General features: G+C 38.6%; 1 protein-coding gene across 1 annotated transcript in view; it reads right to left on the reverse strand.

The window, feature by feature from the left end:
- Positions 1 to 26,096, reverse strand: part of LOC145983637 (histone-lysine N-methyltransferase NSD2-like) — a 327,048-nt gene that overhangs the window by 18,807 nt on the left and 282,145 nt on the right. The window contains exons 10-11 of the mRNA XM_083116701.1: positions 22,156 to 22,363; positions 2,541 to 2,685 (exon numbers count right to left, since the gene is read on the reverse strand). Coding sequence (XP_082972827.1) covers positions 2,541 to 2,685; positions 22,156 to 22,363 — 353 coding nt within the window. The remainder of the gene's footprint in view (positions 1 to 2,540; positions 2,686 to 22,155; positions 22,364 to 26,096) is intronic.

A 26,096-nucleotide genomic window follows, 5' to 3' on the forward strand; every position in this document is an offset into this window, starting at 1 on the left:
TGGTAAAAGTACACTACTTGAGACAATAATGATAATAACAATTGGCCGGCTCGGTGCCTGAGCATGTTATGTAGTCAGTTTTTGATCTCGCTACTGAACTTTCCCTTGTTCGAGTCCCTGCCTGAGCATGGTTGTTTATGAGTATCCTTCATGAATTTCATTTAATCATCACTCGTCCTCATCATCGCGATTAGCCAAAAGTAGCATAAATGCAAAGTACAATAACAAAGATAGTACTAACAGAAGTAATAATATTCATTATCGTCATGATAAATATAGCCCTCCATTGACCAGGCATGTTGCATGGTTGACTAACCAAAGGTTCCGGACTCGAGTCTGAGCCTAGCATGTCTGTTCCTTTATGACTGTCCATTTATCAATTTCATTGAAAAATTATTCATCCTCATTGTTGCAATTGACTAATAAATCACAGAGAAGCCATGCATAAAAAGATGTAAAGTAATATAACAAAATTATCCTCCACCAAAGGTAAAGTAAATGCTCCTTTAAACATGTAATACAGCAAAACAAAGAAGAAACAAAATGAGTAGATGGTTTATAAAAAAGCGAGCCTGCATTTTTTGTCGACCATGACTGTAATCATAACTCATGAGTGCAAAGGTTTATGTGAAGGTTACATTTTTAAAGAAGAAAAATATGGTTAGAAACACTACACTTGTAGGGTTGGAAACACTTCACCTCTCACGAACTGCACTTTCAGGTGAACCTACTTGCTATAAAATTCCAGGTTGCACAATAGTAAGGGTGAGCAATACAATATTATATATATATATATATTGTTATTTAGTGCCTCTCTCCTGCCACTTTTGGCTAATTGCGGTGATGACGAGGAGTAGTGATATGGTGAAATTGATGAAAGGATGTATCTCCTGGGCCACATAGAGATTTTGTGGGGTGTGACATGACAGTCTTACAGTAAAATTTTAACACAGCTAGGTACGAGGGTGGTTTGAAAAGTTCTCGGAATCACCACCAGATGTCAGTGCTAGGACAACGAGGTTCCCGCATAGTAATAGGCCATCCTTTATTAATAAACACGTGGCGCGTCAGTGTTCTGGGTAGAGATCTGTGGTGCGGGCGTCACTTTGCAGTTGTTCCCGTGCAGTGCTTTGTGAAGATGGAAAAAATCGAGATTCGAGCAGTGATTAAGTACTTCGTAAAGAAAGGTATGAAAGCAAAGGAAATTCATGCCGATTTTCTGAACACACTTGGGGACTCTGCTCCTTCATATTCAACTCTTGCAAAGTGGACAAACGAGTTTAAATTTGGTTGGGACAGCTTTGAAGATGATCCATGTAGTGGTCGCCCAAAATGTGCTACTACCCCAGAAATTACTGAAAAAGTGCATAAATTGGTCATGGAGGATCGCCGACTGAAAGTGCGTGAAATTTCTGAAGCTATAGGAATGTCATCCGAATGGGCATATCACATTTTAACAGTTGAATTGGATATGAGAAAATTATCTGCAAGATGGGTGCCGCGACTTTTAACACAGGACCATAAACGCATCAGAGTGGACATTTCCGAACAATATTTGACTCGTTTAAAGAGAAACCAAACAGATTTTTTGTGCCGGTTTGTGACGACAGATGAAACGTGGGTCCACTACTATACCCCAGAGACAAAACAACAGTCAAAGCAGTGGAAACATGTTGATTCACCACCACCAAAGAAAGCAAAGGCAATACGGTAATGGTAATGGCGGAAAGGTAATGGCGTCAGTGTTTTGGGATGCGAAAGGGATTCTGTTGATCCATTATCTTCCCACTGGTCAAACAATTACGGGAAAATACTACGCTAATCTCCTCGACCAACTAAAGCATAAGATACGGGAAAAGAGGCCAGGTTTGGCAAGAAAGAAAATCATCTTGCATCAGGACAATGTGCGCCCTCACACAAGTGTCGTTGCCATGGCAAAAATTCATGAACTTGGTTACGAATTGTTGCCACATCCACCTTATTCGCCTGATTTGGCTCCCTCAGACTTCCATCTTTTCCCCAAACTCAAAAGTTTCCTCGGTGGACGGAGATTCTCTTCAAAGGAAGAACTAATAGCCGAAGTTGACACGTATTTCACAGGCCTGGAGGAATCTAATTTTCGAGATGGGATCAAGGCATTGGAACATCGCTGGACCAAGTGCATTAGTGTACAGGGAGACTACATTGAAAAATAAAAAAAATCACTGTTGTAAGTCGTTTCTTTCTATTCCATTCCGAAAATTTTTCAAACCACACTCGTACAATAGGATCAAATGAGTAATGAAAAAATGAAAGTTCAATAATTATTATCCTTACTGTTGGTAAACTGGAAGGTAGCTTCAGGGAAAGGTTATTTTTTTCTGAAGGGAGGTCAAATCAGTGAGGGAGGTCAAAACAGTGGCCTGTTTTCAAGTCATGCTCTCCACTGTGCGATTTCATTTGGTTCTCAATTTCTAAGGGTTATGAAAAATAAATTACAAATATAAATAGATAAAGCATTTTTTTTACTAATTTACATGTGAACATAAATTTCACTTTACCTCTAGTTTTCTTCTCAGGTCCCCGACAGCGCAAATTGTACTTCTTTGCACAAGTTTTACCATCACATGTAATAAGCTCACCACCACCTTCATGACTTTGGAAACACAAGTCATCTTGTCCAGAGTGGATGTTTTTGTTCTGCTGCTAAAATAAGTACAATAAAACATGTATAAATACAAAAAAAAAGCTGCAATGAAGTTTCATTCTGAAGGTATGGTGAGGTTGACATACATTATTGATTTTGTATTAACTAAATATTTATAGAAGAGAGAATTGCATTTGGAGTAAATTTCAAAGTAGAGTCAACAATTCATAACTGACTTACACTGGTATTAAATTTCTGAACATAAGTATGAGATTTATGTGATGTATTATGCTCACTTCCATCTGCACTTACTTATTATACTTATAAATTAGAATTCCTTCTAGAGCACTGACAGGAATTTTTGTGTGCTTTGCTTTCACTATTATCTATATATTTTCAATGATTTTGCAATTACGTAAGTCTATCAAACTATTGATAATATCTAGATAATGGCAAAAACAAACTGCATAGAAATTCACGTCAGTGCTCTGGAAGGAATTCTTAGCTGACATAATTTTTCACATTTTGGGATATCACAGTGGTTTTTCAAAAGGAGAGTAAATTTTGAAAAAAATCTACCCTGGCAGTAGCCAAAGGTCCAGCTGAGCCTTAATTAATAATATGTATTACCAGATTGCAAAGAAATAATTCAAAAAAAATTCTTGCTCACATTATTTAAGAGTCACATCAACTCTGTACTTATTATTACTTGAGTACTTCAAAACAATGCTTCTTAAGTGCTTTATTACTAACTCTCTCTACGTCCTCGCCTTGTAATCGAGGGGCTCCAAGTTCAATACCAGGTGGAGGCACATAGTGTTTGGATCCCACTTTAACCTGTAGGTCCAGTTCCAATTAGCCTTACTGTGCATAAAGTGGACTTAAAACACCAACTCAAATAACTCACTGTAATCTGTAAAAATTGTACTCAATATATGGAATAGTAACACATTGTAAATTACTTGATAAACAGAATAAATAATGTCAAATGAACATTTGGTGATCAGAAGATGATTTTGTATTAATAAGTCTTGTTTACTGTAGCTAAGAAACAAGAGATATTTACTTTAGAGGAACGAGACATACTCGAGGCAAAATTCATAATATTTTATGTATGCCTCATGGGACCAGAGTTGTTATTTTCGTAAAAATATTAATGAGAAGTGTAAGTTAAGAGAATTTAATTTTTTTAAACATAGGGGGGTGCCAAAATCTATTTTCACCTCAGGTGCAGAAATCACTAGGCAGGAATCTGAATATACATATGTGTATTTCACAACTTCCCTATGTATGTATGTACGGGAGGTGGACATTGGAACTGAAACACTGGTGATTCTGTAGAACATGCACTGGAACTGGAAAATTTACCTACACCACCTGTTTGTCATGTACAGCATAGTGGGCATTCAAGCAAGTTGGTGTCACAGTAGTAGCTGGACTGCATGTCAAATTTTAATTTTTGAGCAGTAGAATGGTGGACATATCAGAATTCCCAAAAGGGTAAATTTTGGTACTTGTCTCACCGGAGCATCACTAACAGATACTGTGAATATTTGTAGGATATCAAGAGCCACACTATCAAGGGTCATGGCAGCATACTAGAATGAAGGATGAACCACATCCAGGAGTAACTGTTGGGGGAAGCAGATACTGTCTGACAGGGACGTCAGGGTATTGAAGAGGATTGTATCCAAAAAGCGTAAAACCACTGCTGAAAAAATTACCGCTGAATTGAATGCACACTTGACTGACCCTGTTTCAAGATGGTGCAGTGGTAGTGTCGTTGCCTTGTAATCAAGGGTTCCCGGGTTCGATTCTTGGTGGAGGCACATAGTGGTTCGGATCCCACTTTAAACTGTAGGTCCAGTCCCGATTAGCCTTACTGTGCATAAAGTGGACTTAAAACACCAAATCAATCAATCACGAACTTCATAGGGCCAACATCCATAGCAGGGTTGCTAAACCAAAACCCGTGTTCACTAGCACCAATGCCAAAAAGCAAGTTGACTGGTGCCAGCAGTGCAAATCCTGGACTTTACATGACCTGAAATGTGTCATGTTCTTGGATGAGTCCACCTTCACTGTATATTCGACATCTGGCAATGGCGTCTCGTGGCCTCAAATTTGGCCGGGGCTTATTTTTTAAAGAATTTAAAATATAATGACAATTCACATGAATTACAAAAAATAGGTATTTATCTTCTTCTAAACTACAAAACTGGACTTATTTTTTTTAAAGAATTTAAAATATAATGACAATTCACATGATTACAAAAGAAACAGGTATTGTTGTGAAACATACCTTTCTATGAACATTGACTCCTGTTCTGCTCAGCAAATTTTGTTATTACTTTTTCGTTGAAGCCCTCTATGTTTGAAATGTATTCTATCTCTATTGTAAGCAAGTGCCAAGGCATTTGGTCTGTCTTGTCCCATTGCATTTCTTAAGCAGGTTTTAATATGCTTCAATGTGCTGAAACATCGTTCAGATTCAGCTGTTGTCACTGGAGTTATTAAAACTATGTTTGTCATTTTTACTGTTTCTGAAAAGGTACCCTCTAAATAATTTTAAATAAAAAATGAATGCAATCTACTGATAGAGTTTGTGTTTTTCAACTCTTCACTACAATAAAGAACACGAAGTCCCCTCTTTAGTTTTCCCTCTTCTATGAAGGGATAATAAATCTGGGAAGATGCCTCTGTTCAAAGATTGTTCTCTTTCATTATGTCCTCGTAGAGCAAGTTCATGTCGACCACAGAATTTTACGCAATCGATAATTCTATTTAATATATGCCTATTTTTCTGGACAAATTCATTGTGTCTTGTAATTGACAGCCTATGTCCTTCATCAATTTGTGTTCGAACATCAACCCTGCCAAACTCACTCAAACATAGCGATTGAAAGCCACCAAAACACTACAGAACAACACGCGAGATCGAACGCGACACGCAATATCGTGGCAGTCTTTGGGACCATGAGACATGTCACTGCCAAGGACCATAAGGTCATTCTGGAGTACCATCTGCACCCTATTATGCAAATATTGTTCCCAGACAGTGGTGCAGTGTTCTAGGTGATACACACTGCTAAACAGATCACAGAGTGCGTCTTTGCCTTGTAATCAAGGGGTCCTGTGTTCGATACCCGGTGGAGGCACAAGTGGTTCGGATCCCACTTTAAACTGTAGGTCCAGTTCCGATTAGCCTTACTGTGCATAAAGTGGACTTAAATCAACAAATCAAATCAAATTAAATCAAAGATCACAGAGTGGTTCGATGAGCATGAACATGAGGTTGAACATCTGCCATGGTTCACCCAGTAACCGAACCTGAACATTATTGAGCCCTTATGGGGTATTTTGGAGTATCGTGTGCAGCAACGTTTCCCTCCATCAACAACATGTGGTGAACTCATCAGTGTGCTTCAGGAGGAATGACCGCAAATCCCTCTCACCACTGTGCAGGACCTCTGTCTGTCCTTCCCCAGATGTGTTGCTGCTGTATTGACTCAACATCATGTTAATAAAGGTTGGTGTCTGCATCCCAGGTGTTTTGTTTTCAATGTCCACCAGACGTATGTATGCATGTATACATATACACACACACATATACATATACATGTGCATATATACATGCATATGCCATGCATGCTTTTCATCAACCAACTTGGACCCCCCCCCCAATATAAAATTCAAGTTAAGCCTATGCTTACCACACTCAACAATATCCTCTCCAATATCAAATTCACCATAGAAAAGAACAGAACTGGCAACTCAACTACTTTGACTTCCATCACCATTTACTCCAAAGCAAATATATTTGATCACAGTCTACCACAAATCTGACACCGGCATGCAGTGTATCCAATCAACCATCCACCACAGAAAAAAAAAAAGTGGTTAAATATATTTCACAAGAACATTCCAACCCTGCTCAGTTCTCAAGGAGGAAATTGCTTGCATTACTGAGGTGGGCCAAAGCTGTCTACATGATGCACTAAAGCAAAATACCACTTCAAACATCCTCTCCAGCAATATGATCCATAAAATCAAAATGCAAAACGAAATTTGACCCCCTTTCCATATCATCCATTCACCATCAATAGACTTGCCAAGGCTCTCAAAAAACACATAATCAAAATTGCACACAAGCAAGCCAACCACATAGGAACAGGGCTCACTGGGTACAAAATATACCTCATACAGATCAAGCATTTCTGGTAGCATTCAAAGCAACATGATGGCATCTTAGAGCTACACTGGCAGGACCATCAGGACAATACAGGCCAGAATGGAAAAGCACCTGAATGACACCAAAAAAGAAGCCACCAAGACCATCCTCCAACACGACTTGAAGGCCACTGGGTACTTCATCACCACCATCATACTAATCCACAAAACTGGCTCCCTCATTGAAAGTATCATTATGGAAACTATACCTTGAACCCCCAGTAATATACGATATTCACCTCAAGAATGAACAATAAACAATGTCCTTACCTTTTCGCATTATTTTGCTAAAGTTTTACACAATAAGTCACGTATTTGTGTCTGTAAAATGGCGAACTCTTTTGCTGAGAAGGAGAAACCGTGAGTTAGCCAACCTGGTACAGACCCTCAGTTGAACCCCCCCTCCCCCCAGGACACCTTGTGCCATTGTGAAAGCTTCGTATGGGAGCAGAAGCTTGAGGATGGAATAGGGCAAAATACATGGAAGAGGATACTGTCAACCCCTTATCTCCAACAAACAGTCATGCGCAGTTTGTTCTCTCATAGAAGCCATGTCACAAGGCACAGTTCTCGCTGCTTCCTCCTGTGGGGTTCAGGTTTGAAGAGCACACATTGCATATTGTTATCATTTTTGCACCAAACTTCTTGGAATAAATGCAAGAATGTGGCAGAGATGGATGAGTAGAAACGAATAAAAGCTGAAATTAGATTAGCATAAAAGAGATACGGTACATTACCAAAATATCTCATGCATGCATTTAGAGGTTTTTCCTTAAAGGTGGAAACACTTCGGGTTCGTGAAAGAGAATGAATGGCACAAAGATGTAACTCACTGTCTCTCGATGTCAATGTCTCAAGTTTGTTAGTTTTTGAAGTGCTTGGATACTTGTTGGAAAGTATTACATGATGCTGCAAGTGAAGCGGGGGATGGACTTTACCTAGGTTACGTTATTTGATGCAGTGTAGGTGTTGTTGTCCATGCAGGTAAGAAATGACCGCTAGAAATGCACATAATTAGTGTAAACAAACTTCCTTGTCCACTAAAAGAAAGTATGTGCTGGTCTACCACTACCAGCCCCAAATTTGAACAAAGCTGTCGCATATCAATGAAAGGGTCTCAGGTTCGATTTCTAGTATGCACATGCCATTAGTTGACATTTTCCTTTAATAAATGTAGGAATAGTTCTGATTAGTTGGCATGGATGTCCGGAAGGGGAAAAGGGGGGCCACCGCCCTCCTGGAAAATGAATCTCAACCAAAAATTATATATTACATGCATATAATTTCATTTCAGTCACAATAATTTAGGGTAATTATTATAAAAAACATCTCAGTAACTTCAAACTGAAGGAGTGTTTTTTGCTCCCCTGGTAAGAAAATATCTTCCTTGCCCCTATCTGAGGACATCCATGATTTTCCAATAAAAACTCCACATTTTTCATAAAGGCACAATTTATTGTAGTTTCAAGAACCAGCAAAGATGCGCATTCATTGGAATAAGAAGACCTTAGAACAAGTAGAACAGTTTGAATATTTAGGAACCATACTAACTACGGATGGGAAAATGGACTCTGAAATTAACCACAGAATTCAGAAAGCAAATAATCTGTACTATAATATTAGTAACAACATTATAGGTAAAAAGGAGATTAGTAAAGAAACAAAAATGAAAATATATAAAACAGTCTATCTTCCTATGCTATTATATGGATCAGAAAGTTCGATAATGCAAACCAAATTGGAGAGCAGATTTACTGCTACAGAAATGAAATTCTTAAGAAAAACAGTAGGAAAGACAAGGAGAGATATGGTACGAAACACAATAAGAAGAAGAGAATGCTTGAATCAGGAACCACTGATTGAAACCATTGAGAAGAGGGAATTAGGCTGGCTGGGACAACTCATTAGGATGAAGGAAAAGAGAAAACCAAAACAAATATTTGAGGCCTGACCAGAAGGAAGAACAGGGAGGGGACAACTCAGGTTAAACTGGAACCAGTACATTTATGGACTGGCACAGAAGAGAGGGAAGACACCAGACGAAGTGAAAAGACTGGCATAGGATAGAACTTCTTTTAAGACGTGGTTGAAAGGATCCGATGCCTAAATGGACATAAGGGAGAAGAAGAAGATTTTTCATAAAGGCACAATTTATTGTAGTGTCAGCCCTAAATTTATTCGCACACCCCTACTATGAAACCTTATACTCCCAGATGAAAAAATTCTGGACAAACAATTTAGCCCCCCCCCCATCCTGTATTTGGAGAAGGAAGTCTATTTGCAGAAACTGAATATGTGTCACATGACTTCAGTGAACCCCCTGGTTAAATAAGCCATGCCTGGTGGAGATGCATAAGAAATTCCCTTTTCCAAAAAAATATCCTCGATTTACCATGATGTGTGTGTGGGTAACTCTGCCACATGATCTCAAATTGAATGGGATTGCAACACTGCATTGGGAACACAGCGTTAGCAGTGCTAGTGAAGCTCGTAATCCTGCAAGCTAGAAGAACAAAACCCTTCTCTGTCCTTCCATGCTGCAAACAGTGCTAAATGAGCACACTGCGACTTGTGTGAAGCAAAAGTACCTCTGAGGGCAGGCACTGGTAAAGCAAAGCAAATTTGGTCGGTCATGGGGCATGGGAACGTTTGATGTTTTGAATGAGATGGTGTTTAGTGAACAAGTATAACAAAAATTGCATTACAGATTTATTTGGGTTTGCATGTGTGAATGTGCGAATAGGCAGGAGCCACTACTGAGTGAGACAACAGAAGGTTCGGAATACCAAATGACTTTCAAGGTGTACTGAACTCATGAAATGCCATACCACCACCACTGGTTGTGTTCTATCATTGTGAACTATCACTCTACATTGGAGTTTCCATTGTAGCAAATTATGTTGGGGAACAGGCATGTGAATCCCATCACATTCCTCTCTTCAGGCTTTTCAAACACTGGGGAGGGTATGTGGACCGCAGCATTTCAGATGCCCTTTCAAGGGTGAATGCACAGAAATCCATAGGACAGGCATCAAGGCTTTTCACTGGAATGTCTTTAAATAGGATAATATCATGGATCCCAGTTTCCTGCCCCATCTCCTGATGAAAGTGGAGGGATGTTCAGGCAGTGTGGTTGATTCCTTGTCCATATGAATGTGCACCTGTTGACTGTCCTCTCCATACAAACAAGGGATGTCTGTGCGAAAGATGGGGATGATAATGAATGAATTAATGTAGGCAGCATTCACCTTCACATTTCTGTCCATGTTATGTATCAGAAACTTCCCCATATAACCAAATCTGGTGACAACCATGAAGCCCCTTGAAAAAATGTATCCTGGCAGTAATGAACAAAGTTACCCCTTGCCATTAGTGTTAAAATATGCAATTGGCCAAATGTGGCCACTGCTAGGGAGGTAAATATATGCTTCATCTACACATAGTTCTCCATTTCAATCCTGCCAGGTGTCTTTCATCGAGTTATCTTTTGCAGTTGATCTTGCATTTGGCAATGTGGCATGGGAGGAGGTGGTTCATGCAGTACTTACGAATGTACTGTATCCTGAAAAAAATTATGGATGCTCATGCTCACAGTGGAAGGAGCCATATTCACCCTCCTGGCCATCTCATGTTGGGTTTGTGGATTTTCCTGGCATGCCATTTGCAGAATCTCTTGGGACACAAGAGGCGATACTTTCACTGGTGTCTTCTTATGGGTGCATTTTGTGGGTGAATGTTTACCAATGGCCCCTATTGTGTGTACTGGGTCACTATCAATTTCACAGTGGTTTTGCCGATGGTAAAACCATTTGCCCAACACTGTTTTACTATTCAGTCATACAAAATGTGCATGGAAAAGGGCCATAATGTACCCTTCCCAAGAACTGTTCAGTTTTGATGCCATTGATAGCTATGCGAATGACACTCTGGCACCTGCAAGCTGTGATACACAACTGATACATCACCCCCTGAAACTCAAGGCCATTTCGGTGAACAACCTCCCCCTCGTGACGTAGGGACAGACAGACCCTTGGGGTCAAGGAGTAGGAGGGTGGAAATTCTCCACACCCTGCAAAAGTGCTTGTTAGTTGAGCTTCTAGCTGTGTACTGTGAGCGTGTGTTTCTACAGGTGGATGTGCTTCCGCATTACATTTAGTGTTTTTAGTGGGTTTTTTTACAAGAATTAAACTTTTGATGACATAATGCCATCTCGTTGTTGTGTTCCATATTGTAAAGGCAATTACGTCAATAATTGTCAAAGTATGAAGAAACCGAGAATGAGACAAACATTTTGAGCTTGAAACGAAACCGAGAATGACATTCATGTCAAAGTATGACGAAACCGAGAACGAGAGAGGTATTTTTAGCTCGATACGAAACCGAGAATGACATTCATGTCAAAGGATGACAAACCTGAGAACGAAACAAACATTTTCAGCTCGATACGAAACCGAGAATGACATTCATGTCAAAGTATGACAAACCTGAGAACGAGACAAACATTTTCAGCTCGATATGAAACCGAGAATGACATTCATGTCAAACTATGACAAACCCGAGAACGAGACAAACATTTTCAGCTCGATACGAAACCGAGAATGACATTCATGTCAAAGTATGAAGAAACCGAGAACGACACAAACATTTTGAGCTTGAAACGAAACCGAGAATGACATTCATGTCAAAGTATGACGAAACCGAGAACGAGAGAGGTATTTTTAGCTCGATACGAAACCGAGAATGACATTCATGTCAAAGGATGACAAACCTGAGAACGAAACAAACATTTTCAGCTCGATACGAAACCGAGAATGACATTCATGTCAAAGTATGAAAAACCTGAGAATGAGACAAACATTTTCAGCTCGATACGAAACCGAGAATGACATTCATGTCAAACTATGACAAACCCGAGAACGAGACAAACATTTTCAGCTCGATACGAAACCGAGAATGACATTCATGTCAAAGTATGAAGAAACCGAGAACGAGACAAACATTTTGAGCTTGAAATGAAACCGAGAATGACATTCATGTCAAAGTATGGCGAAACCGAGAACGAGACAAAAATTTTCAGCTCGATACAAAACCGAGAACGACATTCATGTCAAACTATGACAAACCCCAGAATGAGACAAACATTTTCAGCTCGATACGAAACCGAGAATGATATTCATTTCAAAGTATGACAAACCCGAGAACGAGACAAACATTTTGTGGCTCGAAACAAAACCGAGAATGACATTCATTTCAAATATGACAAACCCGAGAACGAGAGAGGCATTTTTAGCTCGATACGAAACCAAGAATGACATTCATGTCAAAGTATGACAAACCTGAGAACGAGACAAACATTTTCAGCTCGATAGGAAACCAGGAATGACATTCATGTCAAAGTATGACAAACCCGAGAACGAGAGAGGCATTTTTAGCTCGATACGAAACCGAGAATGACATTCATGTCAAAGTATGACAAACCCGAGAACGAGACAAACATTTTGAGCTTGAAACGAAAGCGAGAATGACATTCATTTCAAATATGACAAACGAGAATGAGGCAGGCATTTTAGCTCGATACGAAACCGAGAATGACATTCATTTCAAATATGACAAACCCGAGAACGAGAGAAGCATTTTCAGCTCGATACGAAACCGAGAATGACATTCATGTCAAACCATGACAAACCCGAGAACGAGACAAACATTTTGAGCTTGAAACGAAACCGAGAATGACATTCATTTAAAAATATAACAAACGAGAATGAGGCAGGCATTTTAGCTCGATACAAAACCGAGAATGACATTCATTTCAAATATGACACACCCGAGATCGAGAGAAGCATTTTCAGCTCGATACGAAACCGAGAATGACATTCATGTCAAAGTATGACAAACCAGAGAATGAGACAGGCATTTTTAGCTCGAAACGAAACCGAGAATGACATTCATGTCAAAGTATGAAGAAACCGAGAACGAGACAAACATTTTGAGCTTGAAACGAAACCGAGAATGACATTCATGTCAAAGTATGGCGAAACCGAGAACGAGACATAAATTTTCAGCTCGATACAAAACCGAGAATGACATTCATGTCAAACTATGACAAACCCCAGAACGAGACAAACATTTTCAGCTCGATACGAAACCGAGAATGACATTCATGTCAAAGTATGACAAACCCGAGAACGAGACAAACATTTTGAGCTCGAAACGAAAGCGAGAATGACATTCATTTCAAATATGACAAACGAGAACGAGGCAGGCATTTTAGCTCGATACGAAACCAAGAATGACATTCATTTCAAATATGACAAACCCGAGAACGAGAGAAGCATTTTCAGCTCGATATGAAACCGAGAATGACATTCATGTCAAACTATGACAAACCCGAGAACGAGACAAACATTTTCAGCTCGATACGAAACCAGGAATGACATTGATGTCAAAGTATGACAAACCCAAGAACGAGACAAACATTTTCACCTCGATACGAAACCGAGAATGACATTCATGTCAAAGTATGACAAACCCGAGAACGAGACAAACATTTTGAGCTCGAAACGAAAGCGAGAATGACATTCATTTCAAATATGACAAACGAGAATGAGGCAGGCATTTTAGCTCGATACGAAACCGAGAATGACATTCATTTCAAATATGACAAACCCGAGAACGAGAGAAGCATTTTCAGCTCGATACGAAACCGAGAATGACATTCATGTCAAACTATGACAAACCCGAGAACGAGACAAACATTTTGAGCTCGAAACGAAACTGAGAATGACATTCATTTAAAAATATAACAAACGAGAACGAGGCAGGCATTTTAGCTCGTTACAAAACCGAGAATGACATTCATTTCAAATATGACAAACCTGAGATCGAGAGAAGCATTTTCAGCTTGATACAAAACCGAGAATGACATTCATGTCAAAGTATGACAAACCAGAGAACGAGACAGGCATTTTAGCTCGAAACGAAACCGAGAATGACATTCAATTCAAAAATGACAACCCCGAGAACGAGAGAAGTATTTTCAGCTCGATACGAAAACGAGAATAACATTCATGTCAAACTATGACTAACCCCAGAACGAGACAAACATTTTCAGCTCGATACGAAACCGAGAATGACATTCATTTCAAATATGACAAACCCGAGAATGAGAGAGGCATTTTTAGCTCGATACGAAACCTAGAATGACATTCATGTCAAAGTATGACAAACCCGAGAACGAGACAAACATTTTGAGCTCGAAAGGAAACCGAGAATGATATTCATTTCAGATATGACAATCCCGAGAACGAGAGAAGCATTTTCAGCTCGATACGAAACCGAGAATGACATTCATGTCAAACTATGACAAACCCGAGAACGTGTGAAACATTTTGAGCTCGATACGAAACTGAGACCCTGATATTTCGAACTCATGACGAAACCGAGAATTTCTTAGGCGTGCGTTAGCCCTGTTCCTCTCACTAGCAACGCCCCAGATAAATATTTGACATTTATTATGAGATGTAGGTTTTTATATAATTATGTAGATTATGTCTGTTAAAATATTTATACATAAATGCTTAATGCCTTAATTATGGTGATTATGCACTGAATACTTTCGGAATTGACTTCCTTAAACATTGATTATTGAAAGAAAATGAAAGTTAGAGAATTTTTGTCAGTTAATATACTGATTTATTTATTCAAATTTTAGAATTACATCATACTATTGCTTGTAACAGGTATGTGAACTTCACTTCTGCCCTTCAGACATTGAGAGAGAAACAGGGGCATATGACGATAGAACTGGTAGAAGAATTGTTGCTCCTCTAAAACAACCTAGGCTGACAAAAGAAGCTGTTCCTTCATTTTTTCCAGGATGCCCATCTTATCTCTCATCACCCTGCACATCCAGAGAAGGAGTAGAACAAAAGAGAACCAGACTGGAGAACAGTGCGATAGAGAAAGCAATTTCAGAAAGCATAAAATCCAAAGAATCATATGATGCTCAATTTAAATTTCTGTCTTTAGAAGAACTTTGCTCAAAAGTGGAAAACGAAAAACTTCAAAATGTGTGGTCAGTGATAAAGAAACCGAATTGTGTATTATTTGCTATAATACAATTCACGCCTGTACCGACAATTGGTGCTTCTGTTGTTGTCACAAGTGACCTAGAAGTTAATGCTTTTCTGGGCAAAGTGAAACTGAAAACTGTACGGCAGTCTCACACGTTACCCAAGAAAATTTCTTATGTAAACGAACTTCTATCCATTTTAGATGAACTACAATTATTATATGAGGAACCCTCAAATGCCGAGAATTCACAAAATTACGTGGAAGCTTTAGAAGATGTTCTTGAAAATCTTAACAACTGTACCCCTGAGAATAAGCTCCCAAGCATTAATTTCTTATCAGAACAATTTTCGCTTCTATATTCTAGACAAAGGAAAAATTCCTACAGTCCAGAAATGCTTGTTTTTTTCAAGTCTCTTATTTTCCATATCTCCTCATGGTTACAGATTTCTGCGCTCTTCAGGCAATGTAATTTTACCACACCCAAGTACTATTCGTCGAATTTGCAGCAAATACCAAATGAACCCAAAATTTGAACAGCAGGCGACTGGTTTTCTGCATTACATTAAATGTAAATTCCCGCTATTAAAACCAAATGACCACACTGTCACATTAATGATGGATGAAATTCATATCAAACCCTATTTTGATTTCAAAGGTGGAAGCATTTTTGGAGCTTTGTATGATAGCCAAGATGCAGCATCCACAGCATATGTCTTCATGATACAGAGTTTACTTTCTCCGTATAAAGATGTAGTACATATACTTCCAGTTGGTTCATTATCTGCAGAAAACTTGTTCAGAGTTACTAGAAACATTATAATTGGCCTCGAAACTACTGGGTTCAAGGTAATATGCGTTGTTAGTGACAACAATTCAATTAACCGCAAGGCCATGTCTTTCTTTTGTGATCCTCCCAAAATATCTATTGTATATCCTCATCCAGCTGATACAAGCAGGCCCTTATTTTTTTCTATTGATTCTGTGCACCTCATAAAATGTATAAGGAACAACTGGATAAATCAAAAAAATGGAAATCGAAGCTTTTTTTACCCAGTCTTTTCTTCAAATGAGAATAACGTCAAACTGATGACTGCTTCCTTTATGACACTGAAAAAATTACATCAACTAGAAACTGGAGAACACTTGAAGTATGGCTATGGATTATCGCTGAAAGCCTTATGTCCTTCCAATTTGGAGAGGCAGAATGTGAAATTGGCGTTAAAAATATTCAACAGATTCATTCCAAAGGCACTGCTTGAAATGGGTGAAAATTGTGATTTGCCAGATGCAGGTTCAACAGCTAACTTCATTGAAATCATTTGTAATTGGTTCGACATCGCAAATGTGAAGACTCCATACAAGGGAAAGCGATACAATAACATCTACCAAGATCCTTTGACCAGTGCAGATGATGATGCAAGATTAACATTTCTCAATGAATTTCTTGACTGGCTAGAGTTGTGGCAGAAGCAAAACTGTTCAACCGGCACGTTGACTAGAGAAACCCATGCAGCACTAAAGCATCACACACATGCCATCGTGGAAATGACCAGATATTGCACAGAAGAACTGAAATTTAAATATTTTCTCCCTGGTAAAATTCAAACTGATTCGCTTGAGGAAAGATTCGGCAAATACCGGATGCTTGCTGGCTCTCAATACAATGTTTCCATTACCCAAATCTATGAGTGTGAGACAAAACTTAGAGTGCAGAATTCATTGTCTTTAACTTTATCTTCTGCAAAGTATGGTGAAGTCGTCGTTGAAGAGTTTGACGAGTCTTCGGAAACTGTCGTTGACAACACGGAAGATGGGATTAGCTCAATACATATCCAAGTTACACAGGATGATTTAGTAAGAGTGAAACCAATATTGCCAATCATTACTTACTTGGGAGGCTATTGTATTTATAAATTCCTAAGGAAAGTAAAGTGCCAGCATTGCCAAGCTAATCTAACCCTCGATAAGACGCTTGATTTGGATGTTACTCACAAATTCACCAGAAATATCGATAGGGGAGGATTACTTTATCCACATGCTGATATTGTGAATGCAGTTTCATACAACTACGTTACCGTGCAGAAATTACTCTTACCAGAAAATGAAAATACTTTTCTAAAATTGAGAAACCAAAGGCAAGCAGTATTAAGTCTGAGCTACCAAGCATTGATGGATGGCGAGAACATATCAAACGATGAGTGTAGTGAGGGACACTGTGTGGAATATATAGTGAAATCTGTACTGCAAACCTCAACAAACACACTGTTGAAAAATTATTGTGCCAAGAGAAATGATTGCCCCAAAGTTAAAGCAAGTAGTAAGAAGAGGAAACTGGAAACCTTGAAAAACTAATGAGTGAATGAAGACTTGGAATATTTATAAAGAAAAATGAATATGGTTGTACTTTACTTACATTTGTGTGTTTATGTTAGTGTTTTTTTCCTTGAGAGGGTACTACTAAATTCAAACGTCTACATTTATTTTACGTGAGATTCTTTAGTGTTGATTAAATTTCATGAATCTGTTTACTTCTGATGAAATTGCAACCTACTTACATTGTATGTCTGAGTTCTATTATGGTGAGGGGACTCCTTAATTGAGGGGCGGAAGGATCATTGCAATAATTTTGCCTGACATTATTTTCATATTGTTACACTTTGGTTAAAGGTCATTTTTCAAATTCTGCTAAGTATTAATGTAGTTGTAGTTCGGTAATATTTTGTGACAACAATGCTAAATTAATGGGAGAGGGATCTTTGCACTTATTTAGGATGAGAGTATTATTACATTTGGCTTAGAGGTGACTTACTTTTTATTTAATCTGCTTAGTGTTTATGTAATTGTAGATTACTTACATCGTGTGCTTCAGTTTAATTTTTGTGAGGGGACTGCTTAATGGGAGAGGGATCTATCCATTTATTTAGAATGAGAATATTCACATATTATTACATTTGGCTTAGAGGTGACTTACTTTTTATTTAATCTGCTTAGTGTTTATGTAATTGGAGATTACTTACATTGTGCGCTTGAGTTTAATTTTTGTGAGGGGACTGCTTAATGGGAGAGGGATCTTTGCCTTTATTTAGCGTGAGATTATTCTCATATTATTATATTTTGCTTAGAGGTGACTTACTTTTTATTTAATCTGCTTAGTGTTTATGTAATTGTAGATTACTTACATTGTGTGCTTGAGTTTAATTTTTGTTAAGGGACTGCTTAATGGGAGAGGGATCTATCCATTTATTTAGAGTGAGAATATTCACATATTATTACATTTGGCTTAGAGGTGACTTACTTTTTATTTAATCTGCTTAGTGTTTATGTAATTGGAGATTACATACATTGTGTGCTTGAGTTCCTTTTCTGTGATGGGACTGCTTAATGGGAGAGGGATCTTTGCCTTTATTTAGCGTGAGATTATTCTCATATTATTATATTTTGCTTAGAGGTGACTTACTTTTTATTTAATCTGCTAAGTGTTTATGTAATTGTAAATTACTTACATTGTGTGCTTGAGTTTAATTTTTGTGAGAGGACTGCCTAATGGGAGAGGGATCTATCCATTTATTTAGAGTGAGAATATTCACATATTATTACATTTGGCTTAGAGGTGACTTACTTTTTATTTAATCTGCTTAGTCTTTATGTAATTGGAGATTACTTACATTGTGTGCTTGAGTTTAATTTTTGTGAGGGGACTGCTTAATGGGAGAGAGATCTTTGCATTTATTTAGGGTGAGATTATTCTCATATTATTACATTTGGCTTAGAGGTGTTTGAACAGAACTAATCTATTACAATTCACGTATTACTTTATATTTTGGTATATTAAAAGAATTGACTTTCAGCAGATTTGTATCTCCTTATTTACTATTCTTGTTCAACAACATTCTGCTCAACATTACGTAGTAATGTATGTACGTACGTAAAAGCAATATCGCGAACTTGGCTACAAACAGCACTGGCTGCTGTTGGAAGGGTCGGATCGGCGTGACGTCATGCGGCAAGGGAGTGGCCTTCTAGCTTCAGGGGGTGATGACTGATAACAACAGTTACACCATCTCTCCAGCTCACTCACACAGATGGCAGTGTTATTCAGATATATCCTGAACAACATTCTGCATAATTCGAGCAAGTCAAAATGAATCTTCATTATACACTAACCACCACTGGTTGTTTAAATACACCATGCACAATGAAAGATTATGAGATATTGCAATACTAATAAAAGGAACGTATGCTGGACATCTCTGTACCTGGATTGTGGTCACGATCCTGACATATGGCTAATGGCTCCAGATCATTAACATAGGACTAGTCCTAAGTGGGCAAACATAAAGAGGTCCTGTTTGGGTCGATAAGAGAACGAACTGACTCAGTTGCCAAGTGCTTTAAGTGGTCGATTATCAACCTTGACACCAAAGTTCTCAGGTTTAAGTTCTGGCCTGGACATGGATGTTCTCTGTGAGTATTCCATGGGTGTTCTTTATGAGTGTCCCATAACACTGGACAACAAATTTTAACTTTTTTCATGCTTCGGAAATGAAAAGTAAAATTCCTTATGGAATTAAGGGTGCTGAATACGAAAATAATAATAAAAAATGCTGAATTTGTTCGAGATTAAGTGTAATCGAAAGAAATATGTGTTAGGTGGTGTTAATAGGAAATTAACACATGTACAAAATGGAAGTTATAAAAACATTACTTGCATGGATATTACAAATGGCACCTCTTTGCCTGTCTCTTGTATTGTGGTTCTGGAAAATCTCTGACAATTGTCCAACAATAATCAGCAAGCATAGACTTGCTCCAGTGGCCCTGATATCGTTTCTCCATTGTAGATATAACTTGGTGGAAATGTTCCCCATATTCATCGCTGACTGCTCTGCAATTTCCTGGGAAAAAGTTTATGTGGGAGTGTAACATATGTATTTCTAGTGACATATGACACCCCATTGCTTGGTAGGAAGATATTAGGTGCTCCACTAGTTCCTTATAATTTTGAGCCCACACATTTCCTACAAAATTTGTCACCACGTTTCGGAAAGAGTCCCATGCAATCTTCTCCATATCTTCTAACACTGCATCAAATTCAGGATCACTGAGGAGTTCTCGAGTCTGAGGGCCAATAAATATCCCCTCCCAGATTTTAGTTTCACTAATTCGTGGAAATTTACACAGAATATACTTGAATGCATCACTGGCTTGGTTCATATCTTTAACAAATATCTTGATTAAACCTAGTGTAATATGTAAAGGAGGAAGTAAAACCCTGCTGGGAGCTATCAAAGGAACATGTTGAACATTGTTTGTTCCTGGCTCCAAAGATTTATGGAGTGGCCAGTCTTTCCTTAAGTAGTGGGAAGCCTTATCATGGCTATCCCACTCGCATAAAAAGCAGCAGTATTTTGTGTAGCCGAGCTGCAGGCCAAGAAGTATGGCTAGAACTTTGAAGTTGCCACAAATATTCCAATTGTATTAGTTATAATTTATGGCTTTCACCAGTTTTCCATGTTGGCATGTGTCTCCTTCAAGTGCACTGCATAACCGATTGGGATTGATGGCAACACATTTCCATTGTTCACTAACAAAGCTTTCAGACTTAGTTTTGATCCATCTATGAACAGCCACCTTTCATCGGGATTATGTTCTATGTTAGGTTTACTCATAAGACCAGTCACATTTTTACAACACACTATGTCACTTTCCAGTGAAAAATACTCTTCCAGGGGTTTCTGACATGTCCGAAACATGGGTACTTTAACATCTTCAGCAAGAGCTCTCCACTGCTTGAGTCTGGATGCCACTAGTTCTGTGCCACTTTTTGACAACTCCAGGTCCCTCACAAGGTCATTTAATTCATGTTGAGTGATCAGATGGTGATTAGATGATGATATGTTGGCTGTGAATTCAGGACCGATTGATGACGAGGAATCTGCAACAGGATTTGGCATTCCTGCGTCGTGTTTGGCCGCCTCTTGCTCTTCGTCAGATGAATCACTGGAGTACGATGCGGGAGGTTGTGGAACAGGTAGTTCTTCCGAATGTGGCACAGGACGAATAGCTGAAGGAATATTAGGTTAAGTGATAGTCCAATTTTTTTTTGGATAGGCCTTTAATTGGAGGAACCATGTAAAAATAGCAGTTTGAAGTATGATCTCCCGGTTCTCTCCAAATCATTGAAACTGCAAACGGGATGCATGGTCTTTTTCCATGTAGCCAGTCCCGCAAGTTTGTTGAACACGTATTACAACAATTGTGTGGTGCCCACTTCTTGTCCATATCTCCCACTTTACATCCAAAGTACAAGTGGTAGGCTTTCTTTATGATTGGTGTGAAATTTCTTTTTTGATCAACAAATTTGATTTTGCCGCAACCATAACAAAAATTGTCTGCACTGTTAACACATTTACGCAACATGTCTCTGGTCAGTAGTCATATAACGATAAAAAGAAATAACACCACACACTCATCCAATATCTCACCACAACAACACACTTACGCGACAAGTTTTTGGTCAGGACAGTCATAAAACGATAAAAAAAAATTACCCCACACATACACAAAATTTCATCACGACCATCTCTGGGAGTTCAAATTGGAACTACGCAGGAACACGTAACCACACGTTTCCCCTGGCAAAATCTTCAATACAAACTGAAGCGTGAAGTGGTTGATGATTCTCGGTCAGCGATCACGTGCTAGAGATAAGGATAATGAATGATAATGCTAACCGTCAAACAATGGATATTTATTGAAATATGGGGACAGCCGCTGTTGTCACAAACCCTTATTTTGCATGCTGGAGCACATCCGGTGATGTATTTCTTTGAAACTCGAACCAATCTTCAAAAACTAATATCATATTCGTTATCAGCACCCTCAAATTAGTAAGAATTGGTTACTTTTATCGCCGAAGCATTTTCATTGTTGACCAGTGTAATCTATGCAAATACTATGCACACTGTACACATTTGACCACACAACTAAGACTTTTTGACCACAATGTCACCATACTGAAACTGTCTTCTGAACTCTTCTCATGTGCTTTTTCTCTCATATTTTTGCAGTTGTAAACTTCCACCTAATCATGCTTGCTGTCAGATTGTGGCATAACACTCAAATTATTCATTTTAGTTTAAATGTTTTCACAATATTAATTTGGTCTGATTTATTCAGTAATTTCTATGCTACAGTATATGTAAGGAAATAGTATTAACTCTCACCTTCCTTCTCTTTGTACTATTTTGGCCACTACAGCTTGGAACATTTTCTTCCACAAAGAACTCCTTTTTGGTTATGTGAGATTGGAAACTGCAGGTAAGCTCTCTCATAGGTTCAATATCTGTGATGGCAAATACACCAAGATGTATATTTCCATTGACTGTCCATTTCTGCAACTCACAATTTGGATCACTAGATGGAGCCATAAATCTGTAAAAAAAAGAAGAAAAAAAACTATTATGGTTGAAAAATAGCAAGATTAAATTTTAACTGATTTTGAGTTAAGCAATTACAAATTCAGGCATCATTATTACTTGGCACATACAGAACATTTCTTTTTAAAACTGAAAAAAAAAAATCATATACTAAAAGTCATTAAACTTCAGACATTCAAGTTTAAATTCAAGAACTGAGCTGCAGTGTTTTTGATCAGAAAATCTAAGTATTAACAATTTGGACAAAACTTGTCTGAAATATCAGTCATCATGCAGTGTAAAATATTGCGTTATATACACTATGAGACGCAGGGGCAGCGCCAGAATATTTTGACTGGGTGGGCAGGATCCACATATTGTTAAATTAGGGTGGGCAGATATAAAGTACACACACACACACTACACACTAATATACAAATATGTGTGTGTGTGTGTATATAAAGTTTCAGTCATGCATTCTCTCTTCCTCTCTCTCCCAATTTCGTTTGTATTTGTTTACCCATTTCTTTTTGCTGGTGTATGTTTTCTTATTTATCCTTTGCATACCTCTTTCCTCTCTTCCTCTCTTTGTGTCTCTCACACACACACACATGCGTAATTCTTCGAATCAAATTACTCATCTGTATTCTTTCTATCCACTCCGTTCTAGAAAAAAAGAGACAATATTGAAAAAATGGTTGGCAGGCTTTGGCACTTAAAAGATCTGTTGCTGCTCAGGATTTTCTCCCCTCTATCATTTTTTCTGTCTTTCCTGTGTCAGTCTTGATATAATCACCCTATTTCTCTCTCATTTGAGTCACCCTTCCCCTCATTGTATCTCCTTGTCAATGCTTTCAACTGCTCACTCTCTACTTCCCTTAGTAAGTATAGTGGCTATATTGTCTTATTCCTTCAAGTTAAGAAGGAATTTCCCACATACTACTCTACTAGGTTTTATTGATTGACTGATTGAGTTCGTGTTTTAAGTCTACTTTATGCAAGTATATACTTTCTTGGTGAAATTAGCAAATAACAGGAGGGCTGTACTGTTTCATTCATAATTTCACGAGGTGCCATGGCATTCTCTTTTACAATTTACAAAGGTCATACCGAAATTAATGCTTCCTCTGCTGTAAAAATTTTGAGTGAAGCAGGAACAAATTGGAAAGTTTGTGTGAAAGTAGATACACATGTTGAGTATCTATTAAGGCTATTCAAAATAATGTCCTTTGCTTTTGATACATTTCTGTCACCATTCAACGCAATGCCAAAATCCGCTCTGGAAAAAGTCTGAGATTGTTTTTTGACCCATTTATTAACAGCGATTTTAATGTCTTCCACATCATGGAAATGCTGTCCACGTGAAAGTTGTTTGTGAGAGGGGGCGAACAAATGGAAGTCCAGTGGGGCTAAATACTTGATCATGGTATATATATATATATATATATATACATGGAGTAGGGGCATTACTGACCACCCACCCCATTTTGGCAATGGCCTGTGAAGTTTCCATTGGCACGTGGGGACAGGCGTTATCGTGGTGCAAAACAACACTGTCCAGTGGAATGTGCTTTCTTTCTCATCGAGTAGTGGCCCTCAACTTTTTTAAAGCCTGCACATAGTGAGCATTGTTCATTCCTGCAAAACGTTCCGAGAAATCCGTGCAGATGACACCCTCTATGTCCCAGAATATAGTCACTTTTCCTCGGTTTTCACCCGTCACTGAGGTTGCAGGTCTGCCACTTCGATGCTTATCAGGCATCGAGGTTTTCCCCTCTTGGAACTTATTCATCCATCTTCTAACATTGCTAATGTCAATTGCGTCCTCTCCATATGCTGCGTGCATCCTGCTATGGATCTCCGGTGCCCGACAACCCTCTATTTGCAAGAACTCGATTACAGTTCTTTCTCTCTGCTATTCATGTTTACTTAGTTACCCGCAAATGAAAAATTGTGTGCATTAATAACATATCACATTATATGTGAGTGAAGTTTCATGGCAATCTGATAACAATGTGAAGAGTTATTAAGGTGGAGGCATTAATTTCGGGATGACATTTGTATTTCATTTAGATTTTTCGGCTCGCACGGCCGACTTTCTGCTAGTCTTGTTTATTTTACTTAAATGTTTGCCCCCCCTCTCACCCCCTAGAATTGATTTCCATCCATGGCCACAATGCCCCCCTGACCCCCTTGAGGTTGTGCCACTGATATGAAGTTGGCACTCGCGGATTATCGCACTATCAAAATCGCTTGGATAAGGAAGCCTTGTCATGGATCGAAGTTATTTTCATACCACATGGAAATAACACTGAAATAGTGTTTTTATTTACATGTTTGGTTGTTTTTAGATATTTGTTTTATCCTGTACGATTATGTACTCCTCGCCTTGGAAAACTTGAAAGCCACAGAAGTGTTAACTGGATCATAAAGTTTTAAATAAGATAAAATTGACAGGTATTATTCATAAACATATTTTCTACTGAAATTCTTTATTATTGTTAAATTCGCAACCTACAAAACCAGGCACTCAGTGTGGTCGGCGAAGAAAGAGCTAAAAGAAGCCGGGTCGCGAATCTACATCACCGAGTCGCTGACTCCAGTGCGACAGGAGATGCTGCGGGCGGCGAAAGAAAAGTTCGGGCCCCGCAGTGCTACACCGAAGACGGCAGGAAACTCACTATTACAAGAATGAAGGAACTATCCCGATTGGACCCTGAGCCTTACCCCTCCAAAGACTAGACCCATAAACAAGACTGCTCGGACTCCGTAGCCACTTTAACATTAGTGACCGGTTAACATTGAAATACTTTTAATATTTCTTTTATTTTTATCATTCTATATTTATTAGTATTATTACTAGTTATTTTTTTTCCCACAAAATTAAGTGTATAATCAAAGTGTATATTCGTGATAACCTTCCTCATTTTATTTCTTAGTTATATGTATTATGAGCGTGTGTTTGAAATCGTTTCCCTATTATGTCCATTGTGTGTATCTCGTGTGTCAACCATATCCATTTATGCGAATGTTTATGTTTCTCTGAGTGTTTTGGTGTGTGCTACTGGGAATTATTTCATACAGTTTTCCTTGAGTGATGTTTTAGCGTCAAATATACCTGTGATTCAAGAACATCCGAGACTTCACAAGAAGGGAACATGTAAGTACCCAAATTTCCTTATGTCTTTCTTCTCCCAATTTGCATCTACATTCAGATTTGAAATAATGCTAAAATACGTTATGAAGTTATGGAAGGGAAGGTTTGATTTCCCTCAAGCTCGCAACAAATGGTACCCCTGTCTTTGTTTTCTCCCTGATGTCGACTCCACCGCCTGAAAATCCTGTGACTAACGGTTTCCTCCCTCCCGGTCATTGCCTCCCAAGGCCACCCTTCCTGACCCTCACTCAAGCCAATGTCAGGTCCTTGTCGTCATCCAAATTAGAGGAGTTGGCGACCACGGTGCTCGAGTCGGCTTTCGATATCTTCCTGGTCACCGAGAGCTGGTCTTTCTGCGAAGCCCTTGCCTCGACCTTCTCCATACTGGGTCACGCATCAATAAAAAAACACTTTTAACAAAAGCGCTCAAACTTTCCACCTGCAAGAAATAAACAAAGCCGAAACAATGAAAGCGATAAATGAAATACCATCCAATGCATCTGGTAATGATGGAATATCTATAAAAATGATTAAGCTGTTATTACCGCACATCTTACGTCCCCTGATGCACATCGTAAATTTATCATTCCGG

Source organism: Lepisma saccharinum, chromosome 2 (assembly GCF_977018435.1).
Source record: "Lepisma saccharinum chromosome 2, izLepSacc3.1, whole genome shotgun sequence".
NCBI classification, from domain to species: domain Eukaryota; kingdom Metazoa; phylum Arthropoda; class Insecta; order Zygentoma; family Lepismatidae; genus Lepisma; species Lepisma saccharinum.